This window comes from Pteropus vampyrus, unplaced genomic scaffold (assembly GCF_000151845.1).
Source record: "Pteropus vampyrus isolate Shadow unplaced genomic scaffold, Pvam_2.0 Scaffold96, whole genome shotgun sequence".
Classification (NCBI taxonomy): domain Eukaryota; kingdom Metazoa; phylum Chordata; class Mammalia; order Chiroptera; family Pteropodidae; genus Pteropus; species Pteropus vampyrus.
The window spans coordinates 414,624-431,679 of NW_011888877.1; the positions used below are offsets into that span (position 1 = coordinate 414,624).

The window sequence follows — 17,056 nt, forward strand, 5'->3', positions numbered from 1 at the left end:
TGTGACATAAGACAAGGAAAGTCTGTGTTTTTCTTAAATAACACTCCCCAGGATATTTGTGACTGAATGAGATCATCAAGAAAAAGGCAGAGTACAAAATAAATCTGGTTGCTGTGACTACGCTCAGAGAATCAATTACCAAGAGGGTAGTCAAATTATATTGGCAGTTGTATTCCTAACATACAAAAGGATATGTTGTAATCTAAAACTTCACCTGTAAATCTGTTATTTAGAATTTAAAACATGATCTATTTAGAACATTACGTGCTTCAAGAATAGTGCTGTATTACTATTACAACAATACTAGATGTAGTGAAGTTTGGCTTTTCTGCATTCATACTCCAGAGTTATCAAAAACACATTTCTCCCTCGTGTAGCCCTTGAAAGCACGTTAAGAAGGTCTGTCTTTCCCGTTCCCATGAGCCAGCTACGGGAAACATACCCATCCCAGCCTAAGACACTCATGGCATCCATACGGGGAGACCACAGGCGCCAAGGAAGTGGGGTGAGGAAGGGGGTAGGCTACTCTAAGAAGCAGAGCCAACATGTCCCATCTCCTAATAGCAATGATCCTTGGATTCCGGGACTGCAGAGTTAGGGCTTTGTCTTTCTTACTCTACCATGGTATCTTCATTTTTGTTCTTGAGATTCCCTACCTCAGGTCCCCTAATCTTTTGTCAGTTCTGGCATCTATGCCCCTGAGTCACCCTTTCTTTCCACTAGGAAAGCTCCTTCCTAGACCACTTCTCCACCTTTTCTTTTCTCCACTTAAACACTGTAAGGAACGACAAAGGCGTACAATGGATACTTCGAAGAGGATAAACCTCTCTCACAAAAATAATAATTAAATTCCTCAGTCTACATAAGTGAAAGACAATCCACGGCATACTTTCACATGATGTAGTGTTAGGTTATCAGACGAGGTCCTCTGGAAGCAAGAAAATACACTGGAGAAAGAGATGCTACTAATGCAGGGATTGGTGAGGAACTGCGGATTTGGTCCCTTGTTCCTGAGGTCACTCTGGACCATTACTGGAGTAGAGGGAGAGGGAGAATTGAGTCTGACAGGAATGGATTGAGGCAGGTTATAAACAAAAGTGGGAAATGTCAAATATTGCACAATTGGGAAAGGCAAAAGGTTTCTTACATCATCTGTCTGACCAAGGGTTTCTTCATAAAATACACATATGAGTCCCTAATGAATTTTGGGACATTTAATAAATGAAAGCTGAGGTCTGCATGTATCCCACATACCAAACTCTGGAGGAAATCCATGGAGATTTGCTATTTCTTTAGGAGTGAAATATCGAAGTTTAAGCATTAACAATTTTTTTATCTTTTCTTCTTGTGATAAACTGGTAAGGGATTTGTAGATATTCTCAATCTGTAAGAAAACATCCAAGAAAACTGATAAAGTGGAATGCAGCTAGATTTGTTAAGATAAGATCATCTATATTGTGACAGTTTAAAAACGACGTATATATAGTTTGCCGTGACACATGATGGCAAAATGCACAGAGCAAAATGTCTCTGTGCCACAAACTGTATCATTGGCTCATCAACGGCAATGTAAACTTTGAGAATGAACAAAACCTTAATGTGGAAAAAGAACAGGACGCTTGCAGTGTATCTGTCATTTTTGATCCCTTAAAAATTAAATCGTAAGAACATAAGCAATAAATGACAATATAACATAAAAGAAATACAGGGAAATACACACAAAAAAACCTGATCGACTAATGAAGTCAATTTTACAAAGTTAACAAGTAGATCATTAAAATGTTTATGATTTATGATCAATTTCATTAAACTGTTTTCTTAAAATGATAAAATATATTCAGTAAATATGATTTCTCAAATACAGACATTCATTTGTCTCTGATAGGATTTATACCATGGGTATATTTTATTAATAATGAGTTAAAATCAGTATAAAAGATAATGTGAGTTCACTTCAAACTTATTCAAAAGCATAAAACTTGCAATATATCAAGCTTATGTTCAAGCATGACATCATGAAGAGTTTATGACTAAAGTATTACTAAAAAGCCTTGCTAAAACATAGATTCCTTTCCCTAAAAGGCGGTTTTATAGTACGTGCTCCAAAGAAAGGCTCCAATATTAAGATATCTGTGCGTAATTTTAGAAAAATTAACCATCTTACACTGCATGTCAAGTTACTCTTTATGGAATAAAAAATACAAAAGGTAAGAATAAAAAGAAAATAAAACATAGAACATTCTTTTTACATGGACTCATATGTAACAAGAAAAAGAAAATATTCTATAGTAAAGAATTACTATATACATGAATATGAATAAATAACATATCTATTCATTCCCAGAACATCTAAAATTATTTTAACATTCTCAAATTTTACATATTAAACATAATTTTATTTAAAATAATTTTCAAATGATTTAGTTCTAAAGCATGCATAGTACCTGCACATCCTCTGCAGTCTGTAACACAGATCCTGTCCCTTCTATGTACCTTCCATAACTGAAAAATTAACATGAATGTTATACAGCATATAATGTATTTGTTAATACTAAATATCTTAAACATTTCCCGAATAATCTACAAAATTTATCCTTCTGAAATATTCTAGATAATATCGCATAAATATGATTTGTAATAAGATCATTCTATTTAAACTTCTCAGACACTAAACTTGGCATAGTTTTTGAGTTGCATAAATACTATTTTAAATTATGTTTTATTGTAATTTCTTTGTATTAACTGTCATTTTTTAAAATGTTCATCACTAGTTAGTATGCACTTGTTACAACTTTATATCCAAGTACTATTTAGTATTTGCATCCCTGCCACTTTAAACCAAATATTATATAGGTGAAAACAATTACTGCTCTTTTTATAATGCCAGACCATTTCTTCTCATGGACACGAAAACCCGCTCCCCAGTACCCATGACAAACACAGGCCCACTGAATGTGCATCTGCCTCTTACTGTAACACAGTATGTTTCTACTCTTTTCATACAACAATGAAACCATTGTATAAAAAACTACATTAAAAGTATAAAACACTACAGAAATGCAAGGTATTAGTAATATTTCTTCTCCTAAGATTGTTGAGGCTATTCAACAAATAAGCATTATTTTTTTCCTAATAGGTCAATTTAAAATATAAGAGAAAGTCACACCAGAGAAAAACTTTTTTCAAATTGTTTTCATATATATATATGAAAATATATTTCATAAAATATATAATATATAATATATTTATTCAACCATCTTACACTGATAAAGTGGAATGCAGCTAGTATTCCACTTTATCAGTGTAAGATTCATATATATGAATATATATATTCACATATATATTCACATATATATTTTACATAATATATATGTTTATATTATTTACACTAAAATAGACAATTACAGTATGGCTTCTTTTATACCCTCTTTTTAATTACAAAAGAATTTCAAGGTTTCTTTTCAGTACAAAATTGATGTCTTGTTTTATCAGAATCCGAAAAAGAACCTATTAGACTTAGAAACAGCTGAGTGAAAACTTTTAAGGTCATAGAAAGCAACAAACTCGTTCCCCTGGAAGTACAAGGGCAAAGTCTGATAAAATCAGAATGAGTCTGGTATGAATGTATCAGAGACATAGTGTCTTGTGCAAGACCGTTAGCCTGTAGGTAAGAGAATGCCGGAAGTTTCAAATCGTGCGACTACTTAGCAAGTGAGGTTGAGAGCGGCACTAACAAAGCAGATTCGGGGATTTTCACAAAATTTGCGAGAAAGGCCTAATTTTCCCCTTCTTTACAGGTTTTAAAAAAATTGATCAAAAATATATTAGCATCCAAGAAATAATCCTAAGGTAACCAGCAAAAGAAATTATGATATACCTATGTATGTCAAAAGACTAGAAGAGTTTTTTATGTATTCATATGCAACAATATCCTATTTATATCATGTAATTAAAAAAGGGCACATAATAATGGACACAGTATGTTACCACTTATTTAAAGGAAGGGGTATAAATATATATATATATTTAAATACACCCTCATACATAATACCTCTGGGAGATTATACAGAAACTGAAATGACTGGTTATATGTAGAGAGGGAATCTGAATGGCGAAGAGACAGAAGAGGAAGTTTTACAATCTTAGTATGTTTTGCATTTTGAATCATGAGAATGTATTATATATTTTAAAAACCAAATCAAATTTAATTGTTCTCTAATGTATGCCAGGTGTTTCAATTTTATATACCGATAATAAAAATTCACTTCTCATACACTGATCATGAAAGTGGACATAAATTTTTGAGGTCAGATGTACCATAAAAAGAACAGTGCTAAAATGTTAGCAATTCACCAGCTATAGAAACCATGCTTCGACCACGGGTAATTAAGCTCCTATGAAGGTCATCAAACAAATGGCATTGTCTTTTTTTGAGCACTTTTGTGGTGCTCAAAATGTTCTGCCAGGAGGAATTATCACTTGCACATGCTGTTGGAACATGAATGCAGACAATTAAGGGCGAAAAAAATCATTCTAGCAGAAACATTTTATAAAATGCTCCTTGTTTTGAGAAGAACTAAAGGAAAAATAGCTATAAAAACTGTGTTATTTTGGATATTAATGACTGTGAACAGAGTCTCTTTAAAACCTACCCTTTTGTAAAGCACATGGATCTTCTGCAAGTGGGCTTGACGATATCTAACAAGAGGGCATATCGCAGCAGTGGCTTTGGTGGCAAAAAGTACTGACTCGTGTCAGCGTCATCCTCAAGAAAATCTTTTAGCATCTGCACAGAGAGGTCACTGTCCTGTTGGTGTTTCCGCTCAATTTCTCCTGCGGTTTCAAGCTTAAAAAGAATGGCTTCTTTTCCAGAACACTGTTTGCTGCTATCAAAGGAAACATTTGGTTCAATTTTCTTTCCTTCAATTGTATTTTCTGCATCTACTGCACGCTTTTGTGTATGTTCACATTCAATTTTGGGGAACTCCATCAGTACCTGGCATTAAGTAAAAATACACAAACTATCAAAAGTTTTTAAAAATAAAAGACAAATTAATAATGTCCAGTCAACATCATACAAAAAAATCTCTTTAGCCTTTATAAAACTGTCATTAAAAAGATAAAAACTGTCGTTTACTTATATTCATATGAGTTATTACAAGTTATTCATCATCCATGTATAGTGTCATCTGACTACAGATGATTTATTTCATGGAGTTACTGCTTTCTGTATTTATTAATAAAAACATTCAACAAAGTAATATGAAGTATGCTGAGTATATGCAAAGCATCGTATTTGGAATACAAGTTTAGAAGGCAACAGTAACATTTACAGAAAATGTGTTTTGGATCAAACTTTGCCATACCCCTTCCTGAAAAAAGAAAAGCTGGAACATACCCATGATCTATAGAAAAACTAGTAATTAAAGAAAGGCACTTTTTACCCTGAAAGGTTCTTTCTATTCTTGAGTCCCATAGGAAAAATTTGTTCCTGCAAAACATGTAACCATGTATGAAGTCCTATCTTGTTAAAAAAAATTTTTTTTTAGGAATTTTTAGATGACATCTTTGCTAATATACTTTATACACTGGTTTTGAAATTGCCAGCATGGAAAGGGAGACGTGCTAGAATTGTACTTTAGGGGTTCTAATGACACTACTGACCCCGTTAGTAGGACATGACTGAGTTCTTACCTGTGATGGTTATGGAGAGCTTCTCTGAACCACAGAAACTCTCGTCATTCAGACCAATTTTTCCAGAAATATGTACAACATCTGCATAGAGATCCTATTTGTAGCAACTGAACATTTTATTCTAGTTTATACTAATCGTTACTGTATTCTAATTGACTAAGGTTAAATAGCATCGACTTCACAGAAGATGCAACCAATGTGTTAAAATATTCTTAAGCCATTTTTAAGATAGTATAATTAAATTTTATTAAAAGTAGTTAATGGATTCTGTTGGGGAGAAAATGATGGATGCAAAATAGTCAACAGTCAGAAGGTAAATTTAAGGAGAAAAAAGGGCTAACAACACTAATGGCAAATTTTTTACTTTTAACTTAATTTTTTTTCTAATTAAAGAAAAGTTTTTGTTTTCTATTGTTTTTGTTTTGTTTAAAGCAATAAAAGTGGCATCTTGAGAAGAAAAGGCCTAGGGTGTACACCCAAGGCATGGTGTATTCTACACTGTAGGCTCAGTAAGATGCACATAAACCTCCACAAAGTAGCTCTCCAAATAAATTAGCAAATTGAGATATACTTACAATAGGTAAGTAATAATAACAGTGAGAACAACAACAACAACAATACCTGACCAGGGGCTTGAAAAGGTAATGGCTCTGACTGAAGCTTCGCAACAAGGAAATACCGTAGCCTTGAATTTGGAATGCCGAGCTATGTAAGCAAACAAGAGCAGTTAGTTAGACTAGAAAATAAGAAAGATCAGTATCAATTGTTAGCCCCAGTAAAGAAACTCACACAGGTATACTTTTAGCTTCTGCCAGAAAAAAATGCTGCTACTGATTTATGGAAGAATACTTCATAGCAAATTCTTAAACCTTTGAAACTGCTGCTTTATACCTTGGAATAGGTTGAATCTGATGAATCATACGTCTATGAGTCACTTACATTCCAAGTAAGAAGCTACATAATTTTACACTCATTGTTGATAATATAATCATAAAATAAATCAAATATATCTATTCTTGGTTATCATCTCATTTTATTAAAAAAGGAGTCATTAAATTTTAAAAGTTAAAAGGCAATAAATATGAAATAAACTTAGACATCAGACATATTGCTAACTTCCACAGTTGTACATCTAATTTTTGAAATGGGTTTTCTTTTTAATTTCAGGGCAAAGCACTGAATAATAGATGAAAAACAAGAGACTAACAAACACAAAGACAAAAGAAAAAAAAGACAGTGATACTTGTAATATCAAAGACCTACCACATTATCTTATCAAACCAATTACTTCAATTTCTTATACATGAAACAAAAGCAATGTTTGCATTCTAATGGTATGTCCCAGAAAAAGTAATTAGAAATTTATCATATGTTCATTTTGTTTTCTATTTTGGATTATTTTGAAGCATTACTAAACTATAGCACACCTAGTTTGGAAAAGCCAAATGTCACAGATTTTCAAAAGACACTATCCTATATTTTCTGTGTGGAAAGAAAAATACATTCTCTATGAGCCTTGGGCTACATATTTTTTATAAAATATGTATAAATGAATTTATATGTCTGTACTACAGTCTTTAGAAAGTAAAGTCGGAACTAATTTTAAGATTAACCTTTAATATTATCCAAAATAGATCCAGTCTTCTTACTGATTCAAATTCCCTTTGGGAAAATTTATGTAAGAGTTTATCATCGTAGTACCTACAGAGGTTGGAGATAACAGAAATTCTTGGTACTGAAAGCCGCAACTTTCTATTGTTTGTATTAACAGGTCTCTGAAAAAAAAAAATGAAAGAGAAATAAAAGCTTTCACCCTATACTTGGAAATGGTGTTCTTATATAAAATACACATAAAACTTCATCTAAGTGAAAACTGTAGCTCCATTCAAGTTGTTTAGAAAGAGAATATCCTAGGTCTTTAAGTCCAGTACTTGAGAAACTACATTAGAAAGTAACATTTTTTTTCCTCCAAAAAGGACAGAGATAATTTCTATTATAAATAAATAAAGCTGTCAGATAATTTATCCAAACTGGTGTGAGTCAGAATCACTAATCTATCGATGATAAATTTGCTATGGAAACTGGAACTATCTTTAGCAAATCCGATAGGGGAACATGGTTAGAGACACAGCAGCTGAATCAAGAACTTAGATGGACACTTTCTCTCCAGCTGGGCTACCATCTGAAAGGGCTTTGACACAGGGCTTGCTTCTTCCGTCTATCTGTAGGACAGAAAATTGATCCAGAGGATCGATTCTTACTGAAAACATTCTAACTTCTAAAGAAACTGGCAGCGATATAAGCAGCTAAAATTGAGAAATACCTTCTCATTAAAGCAGTTGCTCATTCGGTAAAAATTCAAACATATCTAAATGGAAGAGAATGAGTTGAACCTAACTTTGTGATAGTTTACATTATTAATTAGTTAAAATCAATACTAATGAATAAAATAGATAACATATATAAAACATCAGAATGTGTTTAATTTTTTGATGTGCCCATTTTTAAAATTGTTATTTCATAACTGTTCCTACTATAAAATACACTAAGTCTAAGATGAACACAAGACAAATACACTTTTTACCTTGTTGAAGATATTTCAAAACCTTTAACGTTTTCTAAAAGAATAAACTTCGGTAATTTTTGTAATCTAAAAAAGAAACAGAAACAAAAACAAATGGAATCCCAAACATCTCATTACCAAGAAGTAAGAAGTAAAGAAAACTCTTACTTGTGGGAAATAAGAGGTAAGAAATTTTCTGAATTCTTTTTATAAAAGAACTCTATAAGGGATGGAGAAAACTCATATTTTATTTGTTTTTCCCTATAAACATGTCACACCTGATAAAATTAACATTTGAAATGTTAATTTCCATTGAAGTTTATCTCAAAACATGGGTTCACACAGAGCCTCTGAACTGCACAACTCAAAGGGCTGCCATTTATTCAGATCAGTGACTTCCAGGGTTAGCACAGGTTCCCATGCCACGGGCAATAGCAGTCACTAACATAAGCTTCATGTGAGGCAGCAGAATTTAGCTATTAGGCTGTAATTTCCTGTCACTCACTGTAGTAGCAAGCGTGTAGTCAGCATACATTTGCAGTTATTCTATTAGTCATGGCAGAAGAAGATAAATGACTACACAGTATCTGCAGGCAGCATGTATAAACTGCTAATCTCTAAAAAAAATGGCCAACATCACATTCTTCCAGATTCAAACTTTTAAATTTAAGGTAAGCTTGTACAGGAATCTAAGGTGTTACCTTGGGAGAATATCTAGAATATATATGAAGCTATTCGTCCTTGGATCAGTCACATCACCTTGCAGACCAATTCTAAAGAAATAGAGAAACCACAAATACATTTGTCAGGAATTTTACATAAAGCTATCAAATCAGTTTTAAAAAATCAAAACTGAATTAAAATTAGTTGCTCCTCACAAAAAAAATACAATCATTTTTGCTGCTACAGAAAACAAAATGCATTTACTTATTTGCTTAATTTAAAAGTCTTGCCTACCTAATAAATACACTTAAAATTTATTTTTACAAAACAATATGCCGAATAAATTATAAATGAGGCAAAGAAGAATAAGAAATCAATAAGAAATAAAATCAATTACCCTCTTAATATCACTTGGATTAGGAAAGGTGCGCGCGCACACACACACACACACACACACACAGAGTTGGCTGATGACACCTTTTGCTCTGCCCCAGAGGAGACAATAAAAATTCTGATGAATGCGCTGGCTGTGTAGGGTGGCAACACAGAGATGATGGTATCAATGACTAATCACCATCTAAGCGGATTGAAGTAAGTAAGACAAGATAATCTTGTCAAATGTAAATAAGAGAGACTTAAACTGAAAGTTTGATTCTACAAGCAGGAGCTGCAACTTGGTTAGACTAGGTCAAAACAGGTCTTATAAATAGGCAGTATTTGGACTAGCAATTAGATCTAACAAATAAGATTCAATATAACCAATTTTCAAGCAGAAGGTAAGATGGATTGGGTCTGAGAAGTAGAAATAGAGGACCTTACTACTTATTAGCTTCACAGTCTTAAATAAGTTGCTCGATAACATTTGTCAGTTTCCTCTTACCTGACAGCAGGGCCAAAATCATCAGTAGACCTGAGGCTCAGATGGGAGATGAGAGAGGACTTGAATAGACTCCTCAGAAATCTTGTTTCTTTTTCTCATTCTGGCCTCCCTTTCCTTTCAGCATTCCAAATGGTGATGGTACTACAGAATCACTTACCGCTGCTATCAGCGTAACATTATAATGGAGCTGAACAATTCCTATTGCTTAGTGACACCACAGCCATCATAACATTGGAGCGCAATGCATTACTCACCTGTTCGTGGTGATACTATATAAACAAACCTACTGTACTGCCAGTTGTATGAAAGCACAGCACTTATAATTATGTATAGTGCAGAATACTTGAAAACTCTAGAAATTGACTGTGTTGGTTAAACACTGGTTTATGTATTTACCGCGCTATACTTTTTATCATTATTTTAGAGTGTGCTCTTTCTACTTAAAAAAAAATCTTGGCTGTAAAACAGTACACAATGGTACACTGGCAGCAGTCTCATATGTCTCTTATTTACCACATCTAATGATTGCTTCATTTCTGTTGATTTCTCTCTCGTTTTATAAATTCAGTGTAGCCTGAGGGTACAGTGTGTATCAAGTCTGCGGCAGTGGACAGTCCGTCCTAGGCCCTCACATCACTCACGGCTCGCTCGCTGACTCACCTACAGCAGCTTCCAGTCCTGCAAGCACCATTCATGGTAAGTGTCCTATACAGGTGTACCATTTTTTATCTTTTATACCATATTTTATATGCCTTTAGATACATAAATACTTACCAGTGTATTGCAACCACCTTCAGTATTCAGTACAGTAACATGCTATACAGGCTTGTGGCCTAGGTGTGAAGTAGGCTAGCCCATCTAGGGTTGTGTAAGTGTGCTCAATAATGTTCATAAGATGACAAAATCACCATACATTTCCCCTACCATACATTTCCCGTCGTTAAACAGCACATGCTTGTCTCTTGGATGGATATAAAAGAGGTCCCACACAGTCTCTGCATATCTGCTACTGATCAAATTACTTTGTTCATGTGGCAGTAATTGCTATTTCCTTCATTATTAATGCTGAATAATAATTATCAGTAGATAAAAGGAATTATTTATGAAAAATTTCAAAACGATGAAAATGCAGCTGGATGGACTTCAAAGTGTCCACGCTCAAAACTATGGTATGATTTAAATTAATTGAGTCCTTCAAAAGTACTTTTTCTCAGCAGAGAAATACTTATACATACCTTGTGAATGGCTGACAGGGAGGGCTCATTAAAATCATATCAAAAGATAACCTCTCAAACTCTTCTAGTGTAATGCCCTAAGGAATTAACATTTGGGAGGGGAAAAAAAAGAATGTAAAAATATGCACAGAATAGGAAAGAAGGAGAAATGCTAACTAATTATAACTAAATATATCAGAAATTATAACACTTAATAGTTTTATTTACTCATGCCTAAAAGGTTACATAACAATACTTTTCAAATCAACTTTAGTTAAACTAACTTTTCAGAGCCATCTTGTGAAGAAAGTGGAGCAATAAATCGAAGCTATGAAAAATTAAGTGACTTTCTCCAACTTCCAGAGCCAGCCAAAGCAGAGCTGGAATACTAGTTTCCTAGATCCTCGGCATTTCATGCCTCTACAATACATCAAGTCTAATGTTACTGTGTTTTCTGGAGTCAAAGATGAAGAACTTTATTTTATAAGTAATGATTTTAGCCTAGGGTCTAGGAAATTTTTAAATACCTCTCTATCAACAATATTTTTTTATTTAGGAAATGTGATGCATTGACCACTCACCCATCCCTTTCATGTCAGTCTCTTAATAATCACCAAATGGAAAAAGGTCCCATTTTCAGATATCCACAATAATTATGCTGTTTTATAGTTGTGTATAATCAAATAATTTTAAAAGATTATAGATCGGTTTAATCAAAATAATCCCTACTGGGCTAAGCAGATGAAAAATGTGCTATTCTCCCTCCTGTTTTATCTATCAGAAGATAAATACAGACAAACACAAGTCCTGGGTTTGCCAGTTCTCATGAAGCACTCTTACAGTGCATTCTTAGCTAGAAATTTAAAGTGACAAGCCCAGAATCACAACCTTCCTAATTATGACACATTTTTAAGAAGTTCAAGTATATGAATAAAACAGGAAAAGCTTTTTTCTGAGTTCTCTAAATTAACCAGGAAAACACTTCAATTGTCTCTACTGTATTAAAATTTTGCATGTACCTATCATTTTTAAATCGCAGGTTTTTTACATAGTTTAAGATACATATGTAAACAGAAATTGGGTCGGTGTCCCTGAGTCAACTGTAATCTATTTAAAAGCTAATGGAAATCTATTCTTTTCCTATAACGTGGCCATATGAGTTAATAAAAACATCTTTGCTTACATAGAACATTAGATCCACTCAGTGTGGCAACAGTGTTTATCATTGTTGATGAACCATTTTATTTTCCCCCTACATGCTTTATTCCTTCTTTTCTCAGAAAGTTTCCTGGCTATTCTTATACTTAATTTTTATTTAAACTTTTGGAAGAACTTCATAGATTAGAAAATAAGTTTTGACAATTTTAGTGAATTTGTAGTTAATCTAAAGAGAATTAAAATTTGTACAATATTTAGTCATCCTATCCAATACCAATATATTTCCATTTTTCAAACCTCTTATTCCCATGTATGTCATGCAGATTTCTTGTTATTTCTCTATGTTTATAACTTTTGTGTTGCTACTATAAATAGGAACTTCCTTCTATTACATTTTCTAATATGTTTTTGTTTGCATGTAGTAGAAGCTACTGGTTCTCATACTTTTGTAATCAGTCTCTTTATTAAAATGCACTAATTGTCCCTCATACTATTTTCGTTTATTTTGTTTCTTCCTCATACTACATTCATGTTTTAATTTTACTGAGTTTAAAAACAATCAGAAAGATACTGCACTTTATCAAATGTTTTCTAACATATAGTTCTGCTCTTCCTAATTATTAACATGTTAAATAATATTAATAGAATTCCTAAATACTAAACTATTTTTGCATTTCCAAAATAAAATCCATTTTGGTTATGCTATATTATTCTTTTAATGTGCTTTTGATTTATTTGGTCATATTTTACTCAGAATTACTGAGTTTATAATTCATAAGACAATGGTTTTCCTATTTTGTGACATCTAGTAGATGTTTAATGAAAACTTATTAAGTGGGTCTTTCCTACCATTTCCTGCACTTGAACTCTGATGTTATTTTGTACATGGATACTCATGACAATTAAATCTTGAGAACTGTACTAATCAACATTATAAAGTAACTTCCTATGATTCTTAAATACTTTTTGTCTTGAAGTCCATCTTACCTAATACTAATTCTGAAACCACTGTTACCCTCTGTTGTCATCGGCCTGTATTTGTCCGTTTTTAGGCACAATATCTTGTTCATTAGATAATGTTCATAAATTAATCCATCAGTATTTCACAGTATCTACTATATATCAGGCGTTGTGCTAAGTGTGGAAATACAACAATGAACAAACCAGGCAAGGTGTCTGCTAACATAAATTTTATATAACAGTGACTCGTAATTTACCATTTCTACCTAAAGAAATTACAGATTTTAGTTTTATTACTAGTTACCTTTATATCTGAGTCCTGCTCCTGGTTAAAAACCTCTATGTGATTTTTCAGGCCTGACTCTAGGCAGTCACAAAGGCTTTGCCTGGCAGGGTAGAAGCTTCGCTGGAGAAGCTACCCTCATTGCTCCTGACTTGGTGTGTGACCAGTGCATCCCAGTCTCTGAGGGCAGTTGCAGTCAAGGTCTTCGGATCCCTGGCCAGTCGTGCTCTTCACATATTTGCATTTGGGCAGAGGTCCTCTTTTGGCACCATCTATTTCTGCCAAGGCCTCCTTACAGGAGGAGGGGGAAACCTTGTAGACACTTCTCCCCACTCTGACTAGTATCCAGTACTTTTTACTCCTAGCCTTCCCCTAACTCTAGGGGCTCCCTCAACAGGAAGCTGACTCCCACGTCTGTGCTGATCTACCCACCTCTCCACCAGTGTGCTGTCTGATGTGGAAATAAAACGGGGCATCTGGATTTTCTCTGCTTTTTAGAGACTTGCTTTTACCACCCGAGTAAGTGATTAAGGCCTTACTTTTTCATTTTTGCCTTGTTGCTTTACTCAGCTACTCTAACCTTTGACAGCTCAGTTGTCTTTCCCAGCTCAGCTCCTAACAATAACATTAAATAAAGTCAAAAATCTGTAACTTCATTTACCTTTCAAAGAATAGACATATTTTTCGAGTCTCACTTTCCTTTCCTCCTCCAATTACATTATTATTTCTACACTGCAAACATTTTCACCCTGTTTTCTAACCATAATTTCTTTCTTAACAAGGCAGCTTCATTCCTGAATTCTCTACTTTGATTCATCTCTTGCTAGTTAAAGTGAGTCATTTTTCAGTAAGGGCTCATGGGTACTATAGCTCATGAGTTGTTGTAGGTTTTATTTTAGGAGTTTTTTTCATGTATTTCTTTTATTTTGTTCCTTTGTTTTCTCATCTTCTTCAGAGTCACTATGTTTATTATGGATCACCTTTGTCTTCAGTAGTTATCATTTATTCGGCAACATTTTGTTCTGTATTCTTTTTCATTTTGTTTTGCTTATTTTTCTCAAGCTCCACCCTTCATGACTCTGTTTTCAGCACTATCCATTTTACGTTTTGTTCCTCTGACATGGCTTTTTTTTCTATAATGGTTTCATTTTTCTCCTCGGTTTTGCTTTTTCCAGACTACTGATACTTTTCAAGTCCTATTATAGTCTTATTATTGCTTTCTGACCTCTTGTATATATTTGAGTTCTCGTTTTGAAGATATGTTTTATTTTAAATGCTTCAAGCTCCCAGAGACGTGTTTCTTTGAATTTTTCTTCTGCTTCTTAATATAATTTCTAGTGTATATTCTACTTTTTTATGTTTCTTACCTCCTTTAAAAAATACTATCTTAGCATAGCCTCTAACTGGTTCTTCTCTAATTATTATTATTTTTATTTTTTTTAATTTTTTTTTAATGGAGGCTACTTGAATCTAGGAGTTTGCTAAAAGACAAAGTGAAGCACTGTCATCTCTATTCACATACTTTGTGGCCACACAGTTTCTAGGAAATACCCACAGTGCCTCTATCCCTAATCCATATTCTCGGATTCAGGGTGGTGAGAAAGTCTGCAGAGGTTAATAATGACCTTTTCAGCCTAGTGATTTGAATTTTTAAATGTCTCTTCTCCTGGCTTTGAACAAGCAATTGCTGGGTATATTTTGTCTTCTCCTTTGCGTTTCTTTCCTTCTTGATTCTATACAAGATACCCAGAGGTTTGCATGCAATTTTGCCATTCACATTCCATCTTAATACTATTCTTCATAGTTTTTGTTTTGGCTTATGGCTAAATCCTATTTTAACTAATAATAATTTTCCATCCCTTGTTTTCCTTTCTTTTCTTGTTTCTATTAGGAAAATGAGTATAAAGTTTTAAAGTAGAAATAGCTATTTTATGTCACATTCAATCAGAAGTCCCAAAGAAAATGGTTTATAAGTCCATGTCCCGTGCTAAATAGTAAGTGCTTGAAGGCAAAGACTGTCTTAGTCACATCTGACTGACTTCCCTACAAAAGCTCAACAATGCCTTGCATAAAATAAATTTTCAAATGATCAGTATATGCTGTTTTATAAAACTTAAAGTCCCTAAAGCCTCTCATTACTCCTAAGTTCTCCATTAAATTTCTATCCTTTTTTAAACATGAGGTTGTATTCATCAACAGAAACAGACCCAGAAATGAGAGAGATGATAGAATTAGCAAAGATTTTAAAACAGTCATTATATGATCGATTTGTTCAAAGACCTAAAGGAAAACAAAAACATAATGAAGAGACAAATTGAAAACATAAAAAATAATTAACTGAAACTTCCAGAAATGAAAAAGAAAATATCTGAAATAAAATCAGAAGTAGGTGAAGACAGAGAACAGAGAAAACACTTGAGGCTGTAATGAATGGCTCAAACTTTCCTAAATTCAATAAAAATCATAAACAAGAAAAACATATTAAGTTCCAAGCAATATGAATAAAGAAAAACATCGAAAGCACATCAAAATAAAATTCATGAAAACCTTATATACAAAATCTTAATTGTAGCCAGAAAAATATATTAGGAAAAATGAAAATAAGTATTATAGACTTCTAGTCAGAAATTAAGCAAACCAGATCATAAAAAATACTGAAAGAAAAAAATTTTAATTCATAGAATGCTATGAAAATTTCAAAAATGAATATAACCAAGGATTCAATGAAAATTATATTTTACAATGGAGACAAATAAAATACTTTTTTACTCAAAAGGAGCTCAGATAATTTGTCACCTGCCAAATGTACATGAAAAGAGATGCTAAAGGAAGATTTTCAGGAAAAAGAAAGTATATCTTTGATTAAATAAAAGAATGAAGAGTGCAGAAAATAGTAGATACATAGGTAAATATAAAATATTTCCTGTTCCTTTAAAACTCTTTAGTAAATATTTGACTACTTAATCCAAAAAAACAATAATAGCATATTTGGGGGTTTAGAACACCTGTAGCAGTAAAATGCATGACAATAATAGCAAAATAGACAGAAGTGTAAAATGAACGTATATTGTAATTTATACAGTAAGTGTTATAATGATATTTCAAGGTAGGCTCCCATAAATTAAAGATGCATATTGTAAAACCTAGAAGAGCTACTAAGAAAATAAAAGAGATATATCATATATATAGATATAGATATATCATATATATAGATATAGATATATCATATATATATAGATATATCATATATATATATATATAAAGATATATATATTAAGCCTAGAGTGGAGAATAATGAAATATTTAAAAATATCTGATAAGCCTAGAGCGGAGAATAATGAAATATTTAAAAATCAAAAGGAAGACAGGAAAAGAGGATAAAATGATCAAAAAACAGATTGAAAAAATGGAAAACAAATAACAAGGTGGTAGAATTAGCCCAACGATATTAATAACAAGACAAAGAGCAAATGGTACAAACACTGCAATTCTGAGATTCTTTGAATGAGTAATAAATTTAGACCTAATTATGTGCTGTCTATAATAAATCTAATTTAAATATAAGGACAGAGGATAAAACTAAAGGCATGGAAAAATATATACACACAATCAGTATTCGTGAGAGCAGAAGTGGCTATACT

General features: G+C 32.9%; 1 protein-coding gene across 10 annotated transcripts in view; it reads right to left on the bottom strand.

Moving 5' to 3' along the window:
* TRDMT1 (tRNA aspartic acid methyltransferase 1) overlaps positions 1–17,056 on the bottom strand; it is an 83,590-nt gene that overhangs the window by 20,167 nt on the left and 46,367 nt on the right. For all 10 annotated transcript variants that reach the window (XR_002781362.1, XM_023533104.1, XM_023533103.1 and 7 more), the window contains 8 exons: positions 11,036–11,112; positions 8,959–9,030; positions 8,279–8,344; positions 7,400–7,469; positions 6,316–6,399; positions 4,653–4,996; positions 2,445–2,502; positions 1,255–1,384 (listed from right to left, as the gene is read on the bottom strand). Coding sequence is in view for 9 of the 10 variants with exons in the window: in XM_023533104.1 (XP_023388872.1) it covers positions 1,255–1,384; positions 2,445–2,502; positions 4,653–4,996; positions 6,316–6,399; positions 7,400–7,469; positions 8,279–8,344; positions 8,959–9,030; positions 11,036–11,112 (901 nt within the window). In the remaining variant the exon portion in view is untranslated. The remainder of the gene's footprint in view (positions 1–1,254; positions 1,385–2,444; positions 2,503–4,652; positions 4,997–6,315; positions 6,400–7,399; positions 7,470–8,278; positions 8,345–8,958; positions 9,031–11,035; positions 11,113–17,056) is intronic.